The following is a 25,476-nucleotide window of genomic DNA, read 5'->3' as shown; positions in this document are numbered from 1 at the left end:
CTCATAAGTTCCTGAACCCACACCATATATGGGCATAGACTCCCTAGGGGAAATGGATTTCCGAGAAATTGATTGCGTAACCTAACCTAACCTAATATCTCCGAACGGGACTCCATATATGGGCATAGAATCCCTAGGGGAACTAAATTTCCGAGAAATTGATTGCGTAACCTAACCTAACCTCATGAGTTCCGGAACGAACACCATATATGGGCATAGACTAGCCTAGGTGAAATTGATTTCCGAAAAATTGATTGCGTAAACTAACCGAACCTCCTGAGTTCCAGAACGAACACCATAAATGGGCATAGAATCCCTAGGGGAAAATGGATTTCCGAGAAATTGATTGCGTAATTAAAGGAGAAGTAAATTTCTGAGAAATTGATTGCGTAATCGGTGGGGAGAATGTTTTGATCCAGAAACGGGAAACATGATCACGTGTCTCCTTCTAAACCAATCAGAGGCCTGGTTGCATATTAGCAGGAGAGGATTGCAGAGAAATTGATTAAATAATCTCCCGGGCCTATATAATTTATGCATGTTTTTATGGTTTTTGTCACAGGGAATGAAAAACAGGATTTTTCTCACTTTGATGTATTTTCATAATTTATTAATGTCTAATGGATGATGTCAAGGTCGATTGATTTGTTGTTGTTGTTGTTTGGCCAAGTGTAATGACACGAGGGGTGATTTACATAATCAGTGTGGAATGTATTGATCTAGGGGAGATAATTTCCGAGAACTTGATTTACATAATCAGTGGGGGGAATGTTTTGACTTAGGAATAGGAAACAGGATGTACATGTCTTCTTCTAAGTCAATCAGAGAGTTGGGTAAAAATCATTAAAAGCCCAAAAGAAAGTCGCCTATATATGGTTCCCCATTACATCGCAGTTCGCCCTTGAGATTTCGCATATAACGGACATGCATTGTGATTAAACATTCAGAAAGTTCCAGGACATAATGGATAAAACATTGAATATTATTGATGAGCTAGAAGCCTTGGCTACAGCGATTTACAATGTGAGCTCTGTTTAGTACATTTTCATTCTTTATTTTCAAATAAAATAATTTTCTTTGGTCACCCTCCAGTTAATTCAGGGTATACCCCCCCCACACAATACAAACTCCACTATATATTGTTTATACTCGCTAGACAACTTAAAATATGTTCTTTTTTACCAGGTAAACCCCAATCCTCCTTTCTCCATCATCCCTCCTCCCTTCCCCTCCCCATGTTTATGACTTTAATTCTTCCAATTGGAAATAACTCTGTTTTGAACTCTCCTTTTGACAGGCAACTTCCGTTAACTCTTAGCTATTAAGCCGCTCACTAGCTTGACATAAACATATTTTCCGCAATGATTTAATTAGCTGTCACCTTTTTTAAAACAAATCCGCTTTTCTCAATCCATTACGTTAACGGTTTAACCTAAGGGATGTTCAACAGATCAAAAAGGATTTTTTTCCCCCGTCAAATTAAATCACTTTCAAACAAAAAAGAGATTGCAATAATTAAGCTAGGCCTACGCAACCTGTATGTGGAGGAGTGAAACGAGTTATTCCCCAAAAATAATTGCTAACAAATATTTTTTAGGACATTATGTAATTAGGTGGAAGGGGTTAATACCTCGCTTCTAACACCATCATTGTAAAGCGAAAACTTCGCATGAAAAGTAAGGGGCCGGGATTTCTAAGAAAAAAGAATACATAGCTTTATTATGTGTAAATTTAATACCATTTACGTCTAAGATCATAAATTTAGGCCTATAGGCTGCTGCTGGGTTAATAATCATTTATCTATTTTAATATCTATAGACGGGAACATTTAAAAAATTTTCTGAATGGTAAAAATAGAAACATTGATTTCTATCCTAAGGCTATAGACTACTGTTCGTCAAGGTTTATTTTTCACAAGTTGTGCAATAAAAACATATGATTTCTAAGCCTAGTATATTTCTCGCAAAATTTTACTTTTTGCTTCACTGAAAAGGGAGATAAATGCTTTCTAGACAAAATTATGGTTAGGGACGGGGTCGTCCCCGTTTATTCTGTGAAAAAGGGGAAAATTATTTCAATACTAACTTTTTTCTCTTCTTTTAAGGACATTTATGATGAATGTGTGCCTCCAGCTGAAAAGAGAGCAAGGGAGGGTGAGGCAGCCCCATCAGTGCAAGCCCCTATGTAGTCTGGGCAAAAGCCAAAAAAAGAATGGGGCATAAGGATGGAGAACCCTGCTGCCTCATCGGTGCAAGCCCGTAACGTCGCCGGCCCGTCCATTCTCCATCATGCGTTGCCTGGGCCTTCAAGAGCTGCCCCACCTACACAAGGTCAGGAGGTGGCCCTCCAGCATGCTTCGCCAGGGCATTCAGGCACTCAACTGCAGCCGGGATATAAAAATGTGAGCATTTTTTTTTACCTAACTTATAGAAATACCTAAACAACAAACCCATTTTTCATCGCTTTAAAAGTGTGTGTGTCTGAGATATTAAAATATTAATCCCCCACTCCAACCATTGTTTTACATTTCTCTGCACCCCCCTCAGAGATATCTAAATATAATGTAATTTTTTTTGCTTGCCTGTCAAAGAAACCACTCTTTTTTTCTAACCTTTCCTATTTTCTCTGCCCACTGTAGGCATCTTCGCTATCTCTTCAACCTCATAATAATATTTTTCGTTAATTTCTAGTCAATTACTGATAGAACTAGATTCTTTTTCAAAGCAGAATGCTATTTTTTGCTATAATATTATATTTTTAAGGATTGTCTTCCAACAATCGATTCATTTTATCAGTCAGTCAGTCAGTCAAAGCCTGTCAAATATATTAAAAGAAATTGTTCCCCCTTTTTAAATCAGGTCAATTATCGTATACAGGGGAGGGGGCGGCCACTGCGGCGGCCGGGAAGCGCCGTGGGGCCCGCTGGGGTGGGCCGGAACGTGTTGGAGGGGGGCATTAAATAGTGGAAATTGATCTGCCTTGCACACACACAATGAAAATTGTTTGTGTTATAAACTGCTTTTATTTAAACACAATTCTCTAACGGAAAGAGTTGTGGGGCTATCAAGTAAAGACCGTGGTTTTTTTTTCAATGCAGATATAGAGTATTAATATGAATAATTTTTTTTTTTTGGGGGGGGGTTGTTTGAACAAAATCAAAACCTTCTATGTCATCTTTTAGATTGTATTAACCTGGAACTTTCAGGATATATATATAGAATAGAGAACTAAATGCTACTGCTAAGCAACACGTTTTTAAATAATAATCCAATTTCTTAAAAATAGGGTGATTTAGAAACTTTGGTAATAAGCTATTTTTTCATTTATAGGTTGTTCTGGTTCCATACTCGCCATCTCCCCCTACTCATCAGTTGGAGAAGGAGAGGACGCGCCTGTGGAGCTCTACAACAATGAAATGTCACAGCAGGGTACACTCGTTAATTTACTTGAAATTACTGATAACATTGATGAGTTTTTAACTGATTTTTTTTTTAAATGTTGATAATAGCACAGTTGAGCAGGGGGACTTGAGTCCAAACACACTACAAATTTTAGAGAATTTTACCTGGGAATTAACAGGGAACCCTCCCCCCACTGATAACATACTTCCACTTCAATCGAATGAAGTGCCTTCCCATAGCCCTATTATTGAACAATGTGGTGGAGGGGGTGGTGATGTTAATGTACAAGAGGAGGAGGTGGGGGAGGGAAATATCCAATTGACACCATTTCCCGAGTTTCAACTCACAAATACAATTTTAAATACAATAGTTGTCTACACTGCAACCTTTGGAGACCCATTTAATTCGCTTTTGTGTGGTAATTTTGTATTTGACCCTGTAGAAATTGTTCATGACTATGTAGATAAAATTCGCGCACTGCTAGAGAACCAAATTCAATTGTGGGGAGGAGGAGGTAGGGATTCAATTAAGGTTTTAATTGTTCTAAAGGTGTTTTATTTAAATGAGGGAAAGAGTGAGGTTTACCATCATTATGTACATACCGAGATGCGACTGGTCTATCCAAATTTAGAGAATTATGAGGGTGTTTTTTCCAGAGTGGATAGGTCATATTATTACGCATCTCGAGAATTATAACGAAAATGGGAGCGGGTCTGTAGTTCTTTATGTTGAAAATTTAAGCGTTAATATCTGTAAATTTAAAAAAGTTTTTATTTGAATAGGGGGTGGTGGTGAGAGGGATACAGTTTTAAAATATAATCCTGATCTAGAAGGATGTAAAGGTGTCCAGCGAATCTGTTTTGAAACAGATCAAAAATGTTTCAAGTACGCTTTCCTCATATTAGTTTCCCGGCCTTTGAAGGATGGCGCTACCAAGACGAATTTAGACCACTGGGCTGTACATGGGAAGGAGGGGTCCGATTTTCTCATTGTAGATTTCACTTGTTTAGATGGAAAATACCCAGTAACGCTCAGGTCTATTGATATTTTTGAAAGGGCCAATGCCCATTTAAATATCGGCGTTACTGGGGTTCAGTATGAAACTGAATTTGAAGATGGGGTTCGTTCTAAAAAGAAGGGGGTGGTGTTCTCAGTAAGAGGTCCGTCGATTGAATTTGTTAAACACTGGGTTTGGTTGTTGTACACACCACCATCTAGTGACCTAGCCAATTCAATTGGCCATTTCAATCTAATTACAGACATTCGTAGAGTTCTGGGGGAGGGCAAGGGGCGGGGGGTGCGTTTCTACTGTCCGACATGCCTGTCTTGATTTTGGACAGAATTAAAGTTGCAAAATCATATGAAGCACTGTAGAAGGCATGGCTACCAGTCAGTGGAAACGGTTTCAGGGGATAGGACTATTTTACGTTTCAAAAATTTCCAAAATACCCTCCTCCAGAGCAATAAATTCTCGTTGGATTGGGAAGCGAAGCTGGTGGAAGTGAACGATCCTCGATTTCCAAACCGAATCAAAGAACATCAGGCTATTGCAGTGTCCTACGCCCACGCACAAAGAGACATTTCTAACACTATGCAGCTGTTAGAAATAGTTGAAACACTGGATGAGGGAGACTGCATGATCAAGGCACTGACTAAACTAATTGGTACAGCTAATGGCGCTATTTCTCGTTTGAGAAATACGCATTACCCTATGGTGCTGTCTGCAGAGGATCGTCTCGCGATTAAAAATCAAAAAATATGTTGGGTTTGTACGGGGGAGTTTGAAGAGGGGGATAAGGGGACTAAAGGGAAAAGAGAGGGGAGGGGGAAAGTCAGAGACCACAATCACTTTCGGCAGGAAATATCCTCTGGGGTTAGTAATTTTAGGGGGGTAGCGCATCAATCGTGTTACTTAAATGTTAGCCAGCAGTTTTTTATTCCAGTTTTTATTCATAATTCAAATTATGATTAAAAATTTATTTTACCCGGTCTGGCAAGTATGCACAGGGAGGGAGGGAGAGTAGATAGTCCATGGGTAAATAATTCATTTACCTATAACATCATTCCCAAATCAGCCGAGAAGTTGGTGGTTCTCGAGTTGAAATGGCAGGTAGTAAATTATGGGCATATGTACTGGAATAAAATCAGGTTTTTAGATTCCTTTATTTTTTTTCCCAAGGCATTGAGACAATTGATTCAAGTGCAGAAAAGCGACAATTTTGATAGTTTTCCTTTGCTTAAACAGTACTTTCCAGACAGTGAAATGTATGACCTATTGACCTGTAAAGGTGTATATACATACGACTAATACTATTCTGGCGCTTGCTTAAGCGAGGTGAAACTACCTCCAATTGAAGCTTTCTATAATTCACTCACCAACACTGAATGCACAGCCGAGGAATATGAGTTTGCCAAGAAGGTGTGGTCTAAGGGGAGTTGTAAAAATGGGTGGGATTATTGTAGACTGTACTTGACCAGTGATGTTTTAACTCTGTTAGACATAGTTTGCAAAAACACAGACAAAATCTATTCAGAGTTCGGACTAGATATAGGCTAATATTTTTCCACGCCACATTTGGTGATGGACTTGATTTTAAAGATTATTAGGGAGGAAATAGGTCTAATCACCGACTTGGATCAACACCTTTTTGTAGAAAGATCAATAAGGGGTGGGTATGTTTTTCATGGGGATCGCGTCTTGACAACCGATCCAAGCGGACGAAACAGCAACACCGGTGGAAAGTCAAATGCAGTGTTCTTGGACATGAACTCATTGTACCCCTCAGCAATGTCTCACTACTCTTTGCCGTGTGGTAATTATCAATGGCTTGAGAATCCTTGTGAGTTCCCCGACATTACCACCGTCGAGGACAATGGGCCACAAGGATGGTTCTTTGAAAATGACGGGCACATTCCACTGGCGCTTCACGATTCAGTCAGAGATTTTGTTTTTCCCTGTATCAATCGACCAGTGAGCAGGGACTCACTGAGCACCTACAATCGAGCATTGGTTGAGAATATGGGGATGCACTGGACCCCCTCTAAGCAAAAACTAATTGCAGATCTGGACCCTAAGGAGAATATGGTTGTTCACCATGTGCTTTTGCACTGGATGGTGAACAATGGTTTCAAGATCACCAAAATGCATAGGGTCCTACAATTCAGTCAGAAACCCTATTTGAAGACGTTTATCGACACTTTTGTTGATAAACACTCTCGGGCAAACAGCAAAGTAGAAAAGGAAATGTACAAACTGATTCTAAATTCAGCGTTTGGCAAAATGTGTGAAAGTGTACGGAACAGATCTCGTTGTGGCGTCGTAACCTGCCCCCAAGAGTGTGCAAGAATTATTGCCGACCCCAATTTTAAATCGTTCACGAGCTTAGAGGCTGGCATGGTTCTTCTACACAGGAAAAAGCGATATATGGTACTTAACAAAAATACCGCGGGAGATAGTTCAATACTAGAACTATCCAAAACGATTGTGTTTTTGTTTTCTTTAAACGTTTGCCAGTTACACTGGACCCGGGAGTGGGCGGTAAATGTTTACTACGGGGATACATATTATATTATGTTACAGGTAAAAACTGGGTATTTGTTGGGGGATTTAGAAAAGTGGGAACACATCAGCTCGCGGATGGATTTCACCAACTGGAATCCGTCCCTCTACCCCGAGTTGGTGAAATGTCAAGCCCCCAACCAACTACTAATGTTAAAATCAGAGACGGGGAGTGATTTGATATCAAGGGGGTCGTTTCTAGGTCCTAACGTTTGGCCCATGGAAACACATGACAGGGATATAAAGCAGGCGTGTAAAGGGGTGCCTACACAGTTTTTTAAGAACGACTTTAACATGAGCGTGTACAAAGACTTTGTAAAAAATAGCCTAGTGCAGAGAGCACAAGTGCTTGCAATTCGCTCTCTACAGTATAAGAATTATACTGTAAGAGTGGAAAAGAATGCAATGTCGTGTATATCCGACAAAGTCTCGGTGCTTGGTCCTTTTAAATTCACAATGTTCAACTGTGCTATTTTAAGTTCATGTTCATGTTCCAAGTGTTTTTTTTTCAAGTGATTTACTGTACAAGTAGTGTGTGTGTCTTAATGTACAAATAGTGATGCTGGACAAAAAGTGTTTTTATGAAAATAAGTGTTGTTGTTGTTATTGTTGTTCTTGATGAACAAAAGTGTTTTTATAATAAATGTTGTACATAAAGTGTTTTTATGTTGTTCATGTTGAACAAATAGAGTTTTCATGTTGAATAAATGAAAGAAATATTGTTTTGTTGTTCTTGTTTAACAAGTGTTTCTTATGTTGTTCTTTTTGAACAAATAGAGTTTTCATGTTGAATAAACGATCATGAAATATTGTTTTTGTATTTCTTGTTAACGTACTCAATAGATCTATGGGAAAATTATTACTACTACTTATTCATTGGACACGTATGATTTACAGTAAGTTGTAGTCCGACTGTTGTCAACAGCAGCAGCAGCAGCATGTATTAAATTTAAAACACCCTTCAGATCGTTTCTGTGTGGTCCATCAATGTCGGGGAAAACAAACTCTTAGCTAAAATAATTCAAAATTGTAATAAAATGTTTTTGGAAAAAACAAAGAAAATTTTTTATGGCTATAGTTTTTGGCAGGAGTCCTATGATAAAATAACAGCTATTGCCACACCCATACCAATACAATTCATACGGGGACTTGATGTTTTCAATAGTATTTAACCAAACTCGTGGCTTATTATTGATGATTTGGCTGACTCCATTGAACAGTTCTCAGAGGAAATGCTACAGCTGTTTACTGCTCGCTCTCATCATGAACAGATATCCATAACCCTAGTTCTAAACAATCTGTTTCATCAGAGCAAATGTATGAGAACCCTTGATTTGAATTGCACCATCTTTATTATCTACCGAGTTGTTCGTGATACTAGCTCACTAATAACTCTCAATAAGCAAATATATCCAGGCGCCCCTAAATTTCTGCTGTCAGCGTACACTCAGGCGACAAATAAGCCCTACGGCTACATTTTGCTAGATCTTAATCAGAGCACACCTGAGGATCTACGTGTAGTCACCGACATTTTCGAAAATGAAATTACAGTATATCTTCCAGTGAACAGTAGAAAAAGCTATTAGTTGCCATTATGACACTGAAGAGACTACACGAACAACGGCATATATTTTCCGTTTTAGGCACTTCAAAACCTCCACTCAGGAAGGCTATACTCAAACATGGTGTTGACAATGATTTCATTAATCTAATATCTGAACTTTGTTTAAATTTAACTGAGGGCAATGTACGCTTGCCAGAAGGTGTTAGACAACAGACAAAGCAACATCGTTCCACTGTACGCGCCTTGGCTTGCAAAAACAAGGGAAACATTTTTAAAAGAAAACCTCTCCTTCAAGCGGGCGGTAGCTTTTTTACACTTTTACTGCCAATAATTGCAGGACTTGTAAACAGTTTTCTCTAGAGAATGGCTAAACCCTATAAATTGACGCCATTTGAACTTATCCTCTCACCCGTCGAACATTTTGAAGACAATCTAAGCAAATTCATTAAATATGAGAATATTGCTGATGACACAAAACTGCTTTTACTTCAAGATGCATTGCGACGTGTGGATAAACATAGACCTTATCGTGAGAGACCCACCACTGTCACCCTCACAGATCCCTCCAAACAGGAAACATCTCCTCAAGATTCTCCAGCAGCAGCAGCAATGCAATCAAAGGAGAAAGACATGAATTCTATAGTGACAACAATTGGAAACCTATTGCCAGTGACCTATCGAGAACAGAGTAAAAGAGTATTATCATATCTCATGTTGGAAACTGGTGATGAACATCAAGTTCTAGTTGACAGCACAGGGAAACGAATTATAATTCAGGGAAAAAGTTATAATCTAGTTGATTTAATTTGTGATATGGTGACGAATCGTAAAGGACTTTTATCATTTGACAATAATCTATACACCTTTCTAAGTGTATCGAACTTCCCCAAAAGTCTTATTGGCAATAAGAAAATTCTTAATAAACTAAGAGAATATAGTCCTCCAACAACGCCAGCACAAACACCACCATTTAAAAAAGAAGAAGATTCAATATTTGAAAATATTAGCAGCAGCAGAAGCAGCAATGATTTTTTAACACTTGTCGCTGCTAGTCAAAATTAAAGACGAATTGATGCATCCTCTAGTGTTAGAAGATGTAGTGTACGTTACGCAGGAGTTTTGCGTTCAAAATGATTGAATCTCTGACGCTTGTAAACAGATATATTGGAAATGCGGAACGTCTTGATCATTCTACAATGCTTGCTAAGGTTTCTTCTGGCAACACACAAAAAAAAGCAAAAGAGCATCTAGAGAGTGAAACGAGCTACACATTGCATCGGATTCATAGGCTTCGTGGCATACAATCTCGACAAACTAAAGCCTTTTTCCCTCTGCATATAATGCAAACGGATCTTTTAACTTGAGACTCAATTCAACGACGTTACAATGCACTCTACAAATATATTCTAGTGGCAATCAGTGTCTTTAGTCGCTATGCCTATACCATTCCATTACGGTCAAAGAGAGGTGTTGAAGTTGCTCAGGCCATTGAAAGTATTCTGAACATGATTGCTATAGAAAAATTCAATCGGATCGTGGTAGCGAATTTGTTAATCCCCATGTGCAAAAAAATCTATTGAAATATAATACAACACTTTATCAAAGTCACAGCCCGATAAAGGCTGCATTGGCTGAACGATTGATAAGAACGATTCGTCTATTAATTTCAAGATATTCTACACTGAAAAATAAATCTGCTTTTATTCAGGATTTAGATAAAATCATGCGGATATACAACCATCGACCACATCGATCTCTCTCTAACTCAAGCCCTCGGGAAGTTCATTGCAGTGAAAATACATTTGATGCTTTTCTAAAGCAATATTCCAATGGTAAAAAAGAAAAAAAATATGAAGAAGAAATTCAATGTTGGTGATACTGTTCGAATTAATAGAACCACCAATATTTTTGAAAAGGGGAATTATTTATAGAGCACTGAACTTTTTAAAGTGTCCAAAATCCTGGCAACTGAACCCACAACATATCGACTGCGAGACAACAAAGATGATGTGATTCTCGGCGGTTCTTATGAATATGAATGGCAAAAAGTTAGAAACACTAGTGAAATTTATCAAATTGAACTGATATTAAAGAGTCGTACTCATAGGGGCAAGAGACAGTTGCTTGTTTTTTGGCTAGGATACAACTCTGATTTTGATTCTTGGGTCAGTGCTGAAGATATCAACAATGCCCAATGATTTCTATGTGACTTTCAAGTCCAAGGTATCTGATCCTCTTTACAATGACCTGAATAGTACAAGTGATTTTTGGACGAAACTCTCCCCCACCATCAAATTCGAAGACAATGGAAAGAATGAAATGGCTTTTGTCGACTGTATTCTCAAAAATACCTACGACATCCTTAGAAAAGATCGTAAATATGAAATAAAAATTAGAACCTATGATTGACCGCCACCACCCTCAGGTGATCAAGAACAAATTCAAAAGATCAATTGGATAGATTATCCATATATTGAATTACCCTATGAAGAACTCGCCTGTATGAATGATTTATATCGTTCTATTAATAAAAGAATCTCTGCTCGTAAAAAAGGAGCTTTTCATTTCAACTATTCAAAGGAGGAGGGCAAGATCTACATTAGTTCACCTATTGCCAATGAAAAGGTTATTCTCAATGATAATCTGACGGACGTTCTTGGCTTTAAGCTCAATATAATCAACGGTAAAAGTGCCGGAAACACTAATTTCATTTTTGCAGACTACCCATCTGCCTTCTCCACGGACACTTGTATATTTCTCTACGCTTCATTTGTGGAAACATTTCGGGTTGGGAATTCGAATTTTCCCCTCCTACGAATTCTTGAACAAAAAACCAATCAAGAACATATTCACCCCTACAACATAAAGCATCTTCAGTATATTCCCGTAAACACTTCCTATTTGGAACTCTGTCAGTTAACACTAAGAACTGAATTAGGCGATCCTATAGCAAAATCAAAAGGTTTGGCTGTGATTACATGTCTTTTTCGACCCATCGTTCAACAACAAGATGTCTAATAGAAAAGTGGTATTCATTTGTCCTGATATTGACTGCTATGTTAATACTCTTGGTCCAAGACAACAAGGTAATGGAATGGACTATTACAAAGGTCGCTCGTCAATGTCTGGCTATGGTCTTGGCAGTTGGCTTGCTAAGCTGTTTCGCTCTTCACTACCACTGGCTAGAAAATATCTTGTACCGGCTGCAACAGATTTTGCATCCTCTACACTATACGATTGGGGCACTGGCAAGGATTTTAAAAAAAGTACTACGGAAAATCTTAGGTCAAGTGCGCGAACCCTTTGCGAGAGATTAACACAAAATGGAAAAGGTGTTAAAAGGTTGAGAAACAATGCATCACTCATCAGTCTCTACTCAGGTCGGAAACGAAAGACATCACCCCTGTCAAAGAAAAGAAGGAAAAAGCCGACACGGACTGTAAACAGTAGTAGAAGAAGAAGCCCCAGGAAGAGAATTGTTAGATCGAAACTAGATTTTTTCCCCTAAGATGTCCTACCTACCGCATAAGGATTCTCAACCTTCAATCACCGCCTCATTGTATCTATTCAATGCTGAAAATGGTGATGTGAGTGTCAAGCATGGATACTATGAACAATTTTATCCTCAACAACCCCTCTCCGATAATATCCACTTTCAAATTTATTCCAATGAAGACTACTTTATGAACATGTCTTCAACATTTATAGATTTACAAATGAAAGTCCGGAAATCCGATAATACATTGCCAATTCGGGCCGATGGAATATCTTATGAAAATTGTATATTACATAATTTATTTCGTCAAATCAGTGTCTACATCAATGGCACGCTGGTGAGCACAAGCAACAATCTATCAAATTATATTAGCTATATGCAATTAATGCTGATGACACACAAGTAATACAAGTAATTGAGGGGCACCTACGATTGATATGAATATATTACTAATACTGATAGTACAGATGCACTTAAAAATGCTACAACTAGTGAATTACATCTAGTTGGAAAAATATATCATGAAATATTTAATATACCCCAATAGCTACCACCCAATAGTAAAGTGGATATAAAATTAAGGCTTGCACCATCCAATTTCATATTGAGAAAAGAACTTGCTGCCAATCCTGATGTGACTCTCTCCCTCACCTCGGCAATACTTCATGTATGCAAACAACAAGTCATGATAATATTATATTATAGTTTAATAATATTAAACTACTTGTTCCTCATACAATCACCAATCAACGTTATATTGCCATGGGGTCACGCACCTTCACCGACTCATCCTTTATCAATGGCGAAATTCTGTCAAAGCTTGGTTTGGCATTTGTAAAAAGCGCTAGTGCAATAGGTTCGTGGACTGGATGTCCACATAAATTTGAAATGTTGTTTGGACTTTCATCTCTTGTCTGCAAAGTAAACGGTATCCCACTCTACAATCTATCTTTTGATAAATCCTATAGAACATTGTATGAGTTGACCACGCAAACCCTAGATCATGATTTACAACTATTTGAAAATGGTATAACCGAAGAAATGTTTGCTAAAACACATGGTATCCTTGTACTAGATTTGTCTAGCACGCACGATATGAGTATAGTACGTACGGGGAGCGTGCGTTTAGAGTGTACATTTGCTGACCCATTGGCTCAGAGTATTGCACTAATCTCACTAAATCAATATGAAACCTATTGGGAAATCACTCCCGAAGGCAGTGTTCTATTAGACTTGGCACCATGAACACCAGTCAAATAATCAATGTATTTAATATGGATCCCTACATGTCCCAGTACAAATCCTACTGTCTCTCCTCGGACTTTCTTGGAAAAATTCAAAGTGGAAACAATACCTTGATTATTGTTAATAGTAGTCCGTCGACTGTGCTGACGGGTCATTGGCTGTGCATCTTTCAAATAACGAAGACGATTGAATTTTTTGATCCTCTTGGTCTACCCTATACATTCTACACACCCCACATCAGCAACTATATTGAGAGCAGTGGGAAAACTATTATTCAAAATCAGAGGAGAGTGCAGGATCTGACGACTAAAAGCTGTGGCTTCCATGCACTACTATATTTTGTGTTCCGATGTCGCGGCTATACTTACAAGCAGTTTCTCAACATCTATGGTGACAATCCACGTCTGAACGCCTTTCTAGTGGAAAATATCCTCTCAGACCTGTACAGTATTGATTTCAGTACCCTAAGAGTTAAGTGCTTAAAAATTTTTTGTGAATTTGTTTATTAATAAATTGCGTATATATACAACAATGTCTTTAAATCTTCACTTTAGATTTCTTCTTCTTCATCGATGATTAGGCAACTGTCGTGAACCACTAATGCCGGTAAATGATTAGGATTCTCTGTATATTGATCTTGATTGACTGCAAAGTCAGGGTCACATTTTCTACAGTATAATGTAACTTCACTCTTGTCATATCTCCTTGTATAGTCAATGATACTATTTGCATTCATATTATGAAATTCACGAGTTTCTATCTGACTATTATAAGCAATATCACATACAGTGTTTTCAAATGGTGAATCACATTCGGTAACTGCCAAATAAAAATCACTAGGCTTATAGTCATAATAGGCAGTGTCGTCACAACGATGACGTAAAAACCAAATTGTTTTGTTACCCCAACAGTTGAATCGTTGACCTGGCTCCTCCTCCCAGAATAATTTAAATCCACGACGATACCAATCTCGTAGAAATAAACTAAAATCACGTTTGGGATTCTTTTCAATCATGGCGGGGTAAGTATTCTCCCACTGATCACATTTATCATAGTGACAATTGGAGCACAGATGTCCTCTAGGGTGAGAGTCACAAATCTCTTTAAGACATGAATTACATCCTTTAATTTGTACTGCATCCTGAAAGAAATAGTTATCATATTTTCGACCATAGTGACAATTGGAGCACAGATGTCCTCTAGGGTGAGAGTCACAAATCTCTTCAAGACATGAATTACATCCTTTAATTTGTATTGAATAGCCTCTATGTAATTTACTAGGATTACATAATTTGCACTTTTCACTATAGTCATCAATAATTGTAGAATTCTCACATTGAGTCCAACTGCCAAGAGTGTACATACATAGTGGACATGTATAGAACATTTTTCGGTTTCCGATGTCAACTCTCTCTCACCACTAAAACGAAATTGATCGTCCCTGCTGACGGATAAATTCAGGGTAGAGGAATGGGGGAGGAGTAACTCTGTGACGTCACCTCTTTTGAATGGTGGGGGGAGCCATCTACATTGAATCTATTGGCAATGTTTTCAAAAGTGTATCCACGATATTATTCTGCCTTGTTCCAATTAATATATCAATAAATTGAGTACAAGCATTTGAGTCACATCGAGAAAGCATCATACAATAGTCCAATGGGGGAGAATTAGTTTTCATTATAATGTCAAGTGTTCCCCGAGAGAATATCCTGCGTTGAAGAGATAAGTCGAGAAAATCATCATTCAAAATCAAATGTTTGTCCATAAACACCAGATTCAATCTAATTCTCTCTTTCTCAAATTTATTCATTTTTCAATCCTTTCACTCTGACTGCTGACTCTAGACTGACCATGATTCGTTAGCCTAAAATTCTAACAACAAAGGGAAAGGGAACATTTTCGATTTTGAAACAATTTTATTGGATAATTACAACAATAATACTAAGCATATACAATTAGTGATACAGTTTATTGTCTTCGATATGTTTCACTAATGCACTTAAAGCACATTGAAGTTTATTCACATGTATTATATCAACTTTTGCAGCGAAACATAATTCATCCTCCATTTTAAATTTGCTCAAGGATATCACATATCTTGCACATACTTCATCCCATTCCAGACAAAGCCGTGATCCTCTCGTGATTTCCACCGCAATGTTTGGTGCTCTTGTATTATTGCTATTAACTCCACTATCAACTTCTAATAGGGTGAACAGTCCACTTATCATCAGCACAAATATATCCAAATGAGTAAAGTCAAACTGTTCTCACTCCTTTGAATTCAATTCACAGACTAATAAAAACTATAGCAAAAATCCTTTTCTTATATTCTCTGCAATCCTCTCCCGCTAATATGTAACCAGCCCTCTGACTGGTTTAGAAGGAGACACGTGATCACGTTTCCCGTTCCTGGATCAAAACATTCTCCCCACCGATTACGCAATCAATTTCTCAGAAATTTAGTTCACCTTCGATTACGCAATCATTTTCTCGGAAATCCATTTTCCCTAGGGAGTCTATGCCCATATATGGTGTAATCGTGGGACCTCCTGAGGTTTGGTTAGGTTACGCAATCATTTTCTCGGAAATCCATTTTTCCTAGGGAGTCTATGCCCATATATGGTGTTCGTACTAAGGTAGACTAAATTGCAGATGGCAGCACATCTGTTCTCCCTGGGGATTCTATGCACAATTATGGTGCCCCGTCACGAGTCATTAGTTCAATACATTTCCTCCACCGTTAATGCGCATATGCAAACTTCACTCCGGAGTCAATACACTTGAAAACAACAAATAAATCGACCTTGAAAAAAGAGGTCATTGACCCGCTTCGATTACACAATCATTTTCTCGGAAATCCATTTCCCCTAGGAAGTCTATGCCCATATATGGTGTACTCGTGGGAGATATTATGCCCTTCCTACTAATATGTAAAATTTAAAATTTAAAATTATCACAAATTATTAACCCACAGATATTTACATAATCGAAAAATTGGAGACACCCTCAGAAAGGGTTGCGAATTTGATTACTCAATTGTTGGTTGGGGGGGGGCACATCCCGAACATTAGAATTCCTCTTAGACCAAGAACTTTGGCTGCAACTTTAAGATGGATTAGAATAAAAATTTTATTGGCTCGTTCCTGTTCACCTAGCCCCCCTCCAACTACAAAATGCATGAATCCTTGTAAGCAAGAGAACAGTCCCTGGCAATCTCAAGACGCTGGGTGTCCAAGATCAAACCTTCCCTATTTTTGCCACTTTAAGACCTGTCTGTAAACAATTTGCATAATTAAAGTCCCTTCAGCTTTTACTGTCATCTTGGTTTTCAGGGGAGGGGGGGAAGGTAGCCTAAAAGAGCAGAGAAGGTTGGCTGGTTACCTATAAATCCCTTCTGACTATTAAAAGGCACTAGAACTTTTTATTTCCAAGTCAAAGAGGCCGTTCTCATAGCAACATATGCTACTATATCACACAGGTAGCGAATTTGTATACTCCTGTATCCCGTATGCAGGTGCGCTATGATTATTCTAAGTGGTTATTTGTAAGGTCAACATGTAGTTAAGGAATTTTTGATATGAGTGCTTTGTGTGAGAAGTAATCGCCAAGCTCTATAGTCGCTTTTTTTAGCCTTTGCCTGTATAAATACTGTGGACTATGTACAGCGGCTAATAAACCTGTATAAAATGTTCATTCTCTAAGCTTGCAAAACTATGCCTGCAAAACTAATGCAAGATCCGGTTTTTACAAGATGATGACCCGCCTATATGCTCTAAGAAAAAAAAATCTTCTTTTGTCTAGAAAAAAAGCACCTCTAGGATGTCAAGAAAATTTGATACTTCATGAAAACCTTGGAAAAAAAATTGTAAGAAAAAGAAGCAACTTATAAGAGAAAGATCCACAATATTTATAAGAGTTGTGGAAGTTTTGCATAGGATGTCGAAAAGATAATATATATTTGAAGTTAATTGATTTCTGAGAAGCTTGCCTTTGAAGCTAAGGTATTTCACTTAAACAAAAGGTAGGGCATTGGCAAAATAGAAACTTCAAAATAGAAAAACCCCAGAAGGAGTTTTATTTCTGGGAAAACAATGTCAGCTTCAATAATTATAGAAGACCAAGATCTGTCTATCCACGTAAGAATAAAATCACTGCTTTGCCAAGAAGAGATATCAAGGGAATCGATAAACAATGATAACTTTAGAAATTATTTCTTAGTGTACAGTTCATTTCTTGATGTAGAAGAATGCATGTATTCTTGCTTACTTTTCATGGGATTAAATGTGTAAAATATGATAAAAATCAAAATAAAACAATAAAACTTTTGTATTCCGAAATCAGCATTTACGGTGTACCACTCCTCAAAAGAGAGGTACAGAAACTTTGCTTAATTCTTGGATGAGGTAGTATGAAATTCTGCCAGTAATTATTTTATTTCTAAGAAGCTTAACTTCAAAGCTAGGACATATTGCCTAAACAAAATGTATGGAATTCACAAAATCAAAACTTCAAAATAGAAAAAGTCTAGAAAGGAAATTTATTTATTAAAAATCAATGTCAGCTCCTGTTTTCAGAAGGTCAAGACCTGTCTATAGAGGTTGAAAAATGTTCTACCTTGTCTAGAAAAAAAGTTAAGTATATAATGAATTTCGTATACAAAAAAGCTCGTCTCGTCTTATGTTCATTTAATAGCAATACTCAATCATAGGCAGCACAATAGCGCTACCTAAGTAAAGAGCGATGTGAGCACAATGTATTATTTTTATCACCAAAGCACTTCGTATCGAAGAAGTTATCGTAGAAACTTCGAAAGGAGCTTATTCTGTTGGAAATTGAAAGTTCTACCGCTCTTTTTAAGAGTCAAAAGTGATTGGAGGGCAGCCAGCCGCCCCCCCCCCCTCACCCATTTATTCTCGAAACATATGCAATAAAAATTTTGAGATACCTGTTTTGTTCAACATGGTTTAAAGGTCACCAATTTATTAATGAAACCCAAAATGAACATAAACTAAATTAAATAACTTAGTCAAACGCAAAACGACCAGAAACTAAGATGAGTAGAGCAGACGCCCCCCGTACCTTTAAAGGCCAGAACATAATTAACACTACTGAAAACAAAATACATTTTAAATGTTTCTATTTTTTAAGAGATGAAAACATTCAGCTCAAAATAAGGATCATTTTCAGTAAAGTGCAAACTATGTTCTGGTCCTTAAAAGCCAACGGGAGCGTCAGCCTTACCCATTTTAGTTTCTGCTCGTTTTGAGTTTGACTCGGTTACTTATTCTAATTTCTGTCCGTCGTGAATTTCATTTAATTATTCATGGTGAGTTGTTGTAGTTTTACATTTTGACTTTATTTGTGCTCATTTTTGGTTTAATGTAGTGCTCTACTTTTCTTTCAAGGACTTGCTTTGTGGAGAAACTTTCTTTTTTTAATAAAACAAATTAAAAGAGCCATCAATCCAAAAGACTCAGAAAACAGCCGAAAAATTTGGAATTTGGCATTTGAAATTGACTTCGAGAATTCAAAGAAATCTAGATGAGATGCAGAATTTTGTTAACCGATTCTCACGGAGATTTGATATCCTGTGGAAACACGATATAAATTTATTCTGAATAGAATACTTTCACAGTTAGGATATTTTTGTTTTGACACCATCTACAACATGAGGAAATAAACGCTTTTTTTAAACTACTAGAAGCTACGTTCTTCAATGGAATTTTTTTTGTCCTCTTTCACGTTTTCCATACCCAAGGAAAAATTTGAATCTAAACATCTTACCACAGTGGAGCTGCATACTGCTTGATCACGAGAAAAGAAAAAAAAAAGGTGGGGAAGCAGTAGTGTTACTCTGCAATACAATTAAACGTGGAAGGGCATGGCTCTTTATTTAGGCAGTGGTAAAGTACGACCTGTTACTGTATTTCTGAGTTTAAACTTATACCTTTTGTATTGCTTATTGTGAGTGGTAAAAAAAAGAGAGAAACCTACTTGATTGTGAATATTTTGGTCTTTGTTATAACATCTTTAAAGCCCTTAACATCATGTAGAATTTTTGAGGCACCCGAAGCTTTTGCCTCAGCTTTCTTCTTGTGTTGACTTGCAATTCTTTTGGCCTCAGCTAATCTTTTCTTTCCCATTGATTGGAGCAGCTCCTGTAAGACACGGAGCAAATTGAATAATATCAATTGTATATAGATCTTATTGTAAACGAGTACAAACTTAATAGGTTTGGTGGGAAGAAGTATCTAACAAGACCTTTGGTTTTAGCATAAGTCATTCAAAACCATACAGAAAAGTAATACTTCGGGTGGAAAACATTATTGCAACTACTGTTATACAACGTTTTATCCAAATTAAATCGAATTTTACGTCTTTTTCTTTTCCCAATATCAGGAATATTAGAAAACCTGAGTTTCCTAATATTTCAACACAAAAGGATAACCTGATACAGTTGTATTGAAATACCTTAAATATATGCGAGGATCAACCGATATTTCCTGATCATTTTCTTAGAAACTTATTTCCTTTGGAAGCATATTATATAAAAGAAAGAGTGAAAATAAAGATTAACATAAATCTGGTCAAACCTACGCTTGTATGTGTAGAATTACTAACTTAGAGATTGGCAATTAGAAGAAAAGGTGATACTCCTCTAAAACATATTGTCGTGCCTCGTCCCTGAGTTATCTCAACATTAAAGGCTTTGCAAGTCAATAAATATATGAATTTTTACAACTTTTAATTTTGGTTCTCGTAAGGGGGGTTTTCAAACTAAAACAAAGAATACCTTGTTCGCAAGGCCATACCCAGTGGGCGAGGTAGGAGGGTTTGAACCCCACCCGGAATGTTTGTCTGGTTTCTAAAAACGTAACCAAAATGGATATAAACGACTTTTGTATGCTTTTTTTAAGTTTTATTCGTGTAAACCCCCCCTCCCCAATTTTTTTTAGTAAAACCCTCTCCAGAAAAAAAAATCCTGGGTATGGCCTTGCTTGTTCGGTATACATAACACACTGTTTGTAGAATATATACCCATAAAAATTTGCCAATAAAAAGTTATTAACATAAAGCAATTTGCACAATTTTATTAGAAAATGGAGAAAAGGGTCCATAGAACGCTGTAACTCTTCTGAAATTTTTCAAATCAATTTAGTAAACCAAAAGACCTTAGAATCTTGGCTATATCTTGCGTATAGACTCCATACATATAAAAATACGAACTTTGGAGTTTTTCCAAAACAGGGTGGTCAAGTATCTTCATTTGAAAAGGAATAATAAAGTTCTGACATTCTTGTTTCTTGTTGCAACCAAAAAGCGCACATTAAAGAAAAAAAACCCACTAATTTCTACCATTTTGTGCTGGAAAACACCAATTTTTCCTCGAAAAAAGTTAAGAAGCTATCGAGCAATAATTATAAGATAATTAATCGACTTAAAACTATCATAAATACATTTACATAGTCTTTCAATTTCAGAAGAGAAAATGTTGTGCGGTGGTACATTTTCCCTTAAACATGGAGAATAAGTTTATGTTTTTATTTTTTCGGTTACTGCCGTATTGCATAATCATACACACAAAAGAGAGTTCAGGGATGGGTATTAGTAAACATCTTTAGCAGAAGGGAGGAAGTGGGTTTTATAGAGGTGGTAATCTTCATAACTTTTGGAAAAACTCGGAATTCACTTTTCAAACCTAGGACCCCTAAATGAGCGTCTGTTCCCGGACAGAAAAAAAAAAGCTAACCTACGGAAAGAGAAATGAACAAATGTCGTTTAATCCTCATATGAATATAATACACTGAATATAATAACTCTGATATATCCCTTTTCATAATCCTGAATATGGTATTATAAACCAACAGGTATTTTGAACAATATAATTTTATTGAAAGGAATTTAGAAAGCAAAGTTAAAACCTCAAATAAAAAATGACCACTATATGAGGGAGACTGTCATCCTTTAGTACACCTTTACCCCTGCCACCAAAGTAAACAAACCCTGCAGCCCACCTAAAATATAGAACGCTTTCTGTTCACTTTGATTTCAAACGTCACTCTTTATTTTCATTAAAAAAAAAAACTTTTATTTTAGTTTGTACATTGTAAGCTAACTGGGGCTCGTCCCAGGTTATAGATTTGAAATTTTCGTGGAAAACCTGCGTTTTTTAAAGTAGCTGCGATAAAAAAGGACCTTGCTGTAATTTAGCTATGGACATGTCAAGACACAACAAAATTTATTGAACAGCTCATGGATAGGCCATTGCTATCCTTCCTTTGTTCCTTAGATCTTTTTCCTTAAAAAGTCCTATAACTCTTTTCTAAGAGGGACTAAAAGTGCTCTTTTATATTGAAATCTCTATCCGATTTCTATGGTAGTTTCTTACCAGACCCAACGCAAGTTCCTTACTTACTTGTTTTTTTGTTTACAATAGAAAGCGAATGATTCCATATTCCATATATTTACAATATTTTTCAGCTTAGACTTTTGGCTTTCAGAATAGGAATGAATGCTAGTACAGCATGCGGATAAAGATACAAGCCTAACATAGAAATAGGAAGGGTATAGCAGCAGGATAAGAGTAAGAGTGCTGACTAAGTGAACTTGGAAGTTTGCCAACTAAAATAGTTTGTTTCAATTTTTGGCAAAAGCTTGAAAATTAAAACTTTACAACACTAAATGCATGGTTCATCATTGCTATGGCTTTTATTCCTTTTTTTGCTAAATAGCGACATAAAATCAGCAATTAAAAGAAATAAATGTTTGAATGAGTTTCCTGTCCTCGTTGACGCCATTCTGTTCAAATCAGCCCTTTTAACTCAACTGTCTTGTAATTGAAACCACTTTCAATTCAATACCCATACAACTTAGCTCCATTTAACTTGTTTTCATTTAAATGTAACCTATGCACCTCAACCTTATTCAGCCTTCAGCCTTCATACTGATCCTCATTCAGCTCAAGAGCTATTCAACGCATTCCTATACAATTTAGCACCCATTACAATCACCCCAATACAACTTAAAACTCATTCAACGCAAATGCATGCAAATAAAACCAACTCAACTCAACCTTATTCAATTCAACCCCTTGCAGCTAAACACCATTCACCGCAACCTCGTGAACATCAATCCCATTCAACTGCAATTAAGATTCCATTAAGTTTGATAGTTAGCTGAATCATAAGAAAAATCAATAAAACAGTAACATAACGAGACAGTCTGTGCAGGAAACACTGGGCATAATTGTATACCATTTAAAGTTCATATAAATGGTGAATGGTGTGACAACAATCAAAAGACAACCTGAAAATATTGGTGCAGTAAGCTAGATAAAGTTCTTGACCTCTACTGAGCAATTACAAGACCGACGGACCAGTAGATATTCTTGGAGGTACACTAACACCAGGAAATGCATGGTTCATCATTGCTATGTCTTTTATTCCTTTATCATAGGCAGCGCAATCGCGCTGTCTAAGTAAAGAACGATGTTGGCACAATATATTATTATTTTTTTTTTCATACCAGGGCACTTCGTATCGAAGGAGTTGTCGTAAAAACTTGGAAAAAGGCTCATCCGATTGGAAATTGGAATTGGAGTGCCTTTTTTAATAGTCGAAGAGATCGGAAGGCAACTAACACCTCTTCCAGGCCCACCATTTCCCAAAACACATCCAATCAAAATTTTGAGATAGCCATTTTGTTCAGCGTAGTTGATTTCCAGATACAAATTATGTTTTTGAGGAGGATACTCCCCCACAATCCTCAGGGCAAGGGTTTTAAGGTATGCCCTGGGGGGCATATAAGAACAATGTCGGCACAATGTATTATTTTTCCTTTAGACCAGGGACTTCGTATCGAAGAAGTTGTCGTAGAAACTTCGAAAAGGGCTCATTCAATTGGAAATTGGAGTGGCTTGTCCCCTTTTTAATAGTTGAAAGTGATTGGAAGGCAACTAACACCCCTTCCACGCCCACTATTTCCCAAAACACATCCAATCAAAATTTTCAGATAGCCATTTTGTCCAGCGTAGCCGATTTCCAGATAGAAAATGTTTTTTGAGGAGGACGCTCCCCCACAGTCCTCAGGGCAAGGTTTGTAAGTTATACTCTAGGGGCATATAAGGTTTTTACAGAAAGCGTTGTCGTTGAGACTTCAAAAAAGGCTCAATCGATTGGAAATTCAAACGGCCGGTGCCCTTTTTAATAGTTGAATGTAATTGGAGGGCAACTAGCCCTCCTCTAACGCTCACTTTTTCCCCAAACACATCCAATCAAAATTTAGAGATAGCCATTTTGTTCAACGTAGTTGAAAGTTCTGGAAATTAGGTCTTTGAAGATGACACCCCCCACCCACAGTCCTCAGGGCAGGGTTGTAAGTTATGCCCTGGGTGCATATATGGTTTTTATAGAGCATATTTTCGTAGAAACTTTGAAAAGGGCTCATTCGATTTGATATTGAAATGGCTAGTGCCTTTTTTAATAGTCGAAAGTGATTGGAAGGCGAATAACACCCCTTCCACGCCCACGATTTCCCCAAATATATCCAATCTAAATTTTGAGAAAGCTATTTTGTCCACGCAGTTTAAAGTTCAAGTCACTTTACCTTTGAGCAGGACACTCCCCCCACAGTCTTCAGGGCAAAGGTTATAAGTTATGCCCTGGGTTTACATAAGTTTTTATTGAAATCTTTGTCGTAGAAACTTGAAAAAGGGCTCATTGGGTTGGAAATTTCAAAGGGCTAGTGGCCTTTTTAATAGTTGAAAGTGATTTGAGGGCAACTAACCCCCCTCTGACGCCCACTTTTTCACTAAACACATCCAATCAAAATTATTAGATAGCCATTTTGTTCAGCGTAGTTAATTTCGAGATAGAAATTGTGCTTTTGAGGAGTATACTCCCCGAGAGCCCTCAGGGCAAGGGATGTAAGTTATGCCTGGGGGCATATAAGGTTTATTTAGTAAGCGTTGTGATAGAAACTTCAAAAAAGGCTCATCCGATTGGAAATTCAAAGGGCTAGTGCCGTTTTTAATAGTCGAAAGTGACTGGAGGGCAACTAACCCCCCTCTCACGCCCACTTTTTCCCCATAATCATCCATTCAAAATTTTATAATGGCTATTTTGTTCAACGTAGTTGAAAGTTCTGAAAATTAGATCTTTGAGGATGACAACCCCCCGTAGTCCACAAGGCAAGGGTTATAAGTTATGCCCTGGGGGAATAAAAGGTTTTATAGAACGTGTTGTGGTAGAAACTTCATAAAGGGCTAATTCGATTGGAAATTTAAATGGCTAGTGCCCTTTTTAATAGTCGAAACGGCTTGGAAGGCAACTAACTTCCTTTCCACTCCCACCATTTCCCCAAACACATCCAATCAAAATTTTGAGATAGCCATTTTGTTTCATACATTTTAAAGTTCAGGAAATTATATCTTTGAGCAGGGCACTCCCCCACAGTCTTCAGGGCAAGGGTTATAAGTTATGCCCTGGGGGCATATAAGTTTTTATTGAAATCCTTGTCGTAGAAACTTGAAAAAGGGCTCATTTGATTGGAAATTAAAAGGTCTAGTGCCCTTTTTAATAGACGAAAGTGATTTGAGGGAAACTAACCCCCCTCTCACTACCATGTTTTCCCCAAACACATCCAATCAAAATTTTTAGATAGCCATTTTATTCAAAGTAATTGAAAGTGTTGGAAATTAAGTCTTTAAGGATGACAACTCCTCCCCCCACAGGGCAAGGGTTGTAAGTTATACCCCGAGGCATATAAGGTTTTAATAGAAAGCGATGTTACAAAAGCTTCAAAAAGGGCTCAGTCAATTGGAAATTGAAAGGGCTATTGCACTTCTAATAGTCGAAAGCGATTGAAGGGTAAGTAACCCCCCTCTCACAATCACCATTTCCCAAACACATCCGATCAAAATTTTGAGATATCTATGTTGTCCAACGTAGTCGAAAGTTCTGGAAATTAGGTCTTTTAGGATGGTAAACCCCTCAGAGCCCTCAGGGCAAAGGTTGAAGTTATGCCCTGGGGGCATATAAGGCTTATATAGAAAGTTGTTGTAGAAATTTCAGAAAGGGCTCATTTGATTGGAAATTAAAATTGCCCTTTTTAATAGTCGAAAGTGACTGGAGAGTAAATGACCCCCCTCTCGCGCGCACCATTTCCCCAAACACATTCAATCAAAGTATAGAGATAACCATTTTGTTCA

At 37.4% G+C, this 25,476-nt stretch overlaps 1 protein-coding gene across 1 annotated transcript in view; it reads right to left on the bottom strand.

The window, feature by feature from the left end:
- The window catches only part of LOC148954504 (uncharacterized), a 548,520-nt gene that overhangs the window by 73,255 nt on the left and 449,789 nt on the right, over positions 1-25,476 (bottom strand). Inside the window, exon 14 of the mRNA XM_089086303.1 lies at positions 19,263-19,426. Within this exon, the coding sequence (XP_088942429.1) occupies positions 19,263-19,426 (164 nt within the window). The remainder of the gene's footprint in view (positions 1-19,262; positions 19,427-25,476) is intronic.

This window comes from Artemia sp. Qi Xiang Cuo, chromosome 3 (assembly GCF_049724085.1).
Source record: "Artemia sp. Qi Xiang Cuo chromosome 3, ASM4972408v1, whole genome shotgun sequence".
NCBI classification, from domain to species: Eukaryota; Metazoa; Arthropoda; class Branchiopoda; order Anostraca; family Artemiidae; genus Artemia; species Artemia sp. Qi Xiang Cuo.
This window is presented reverse-complemented; position numbering and strand designations above follow the sequence as displayed.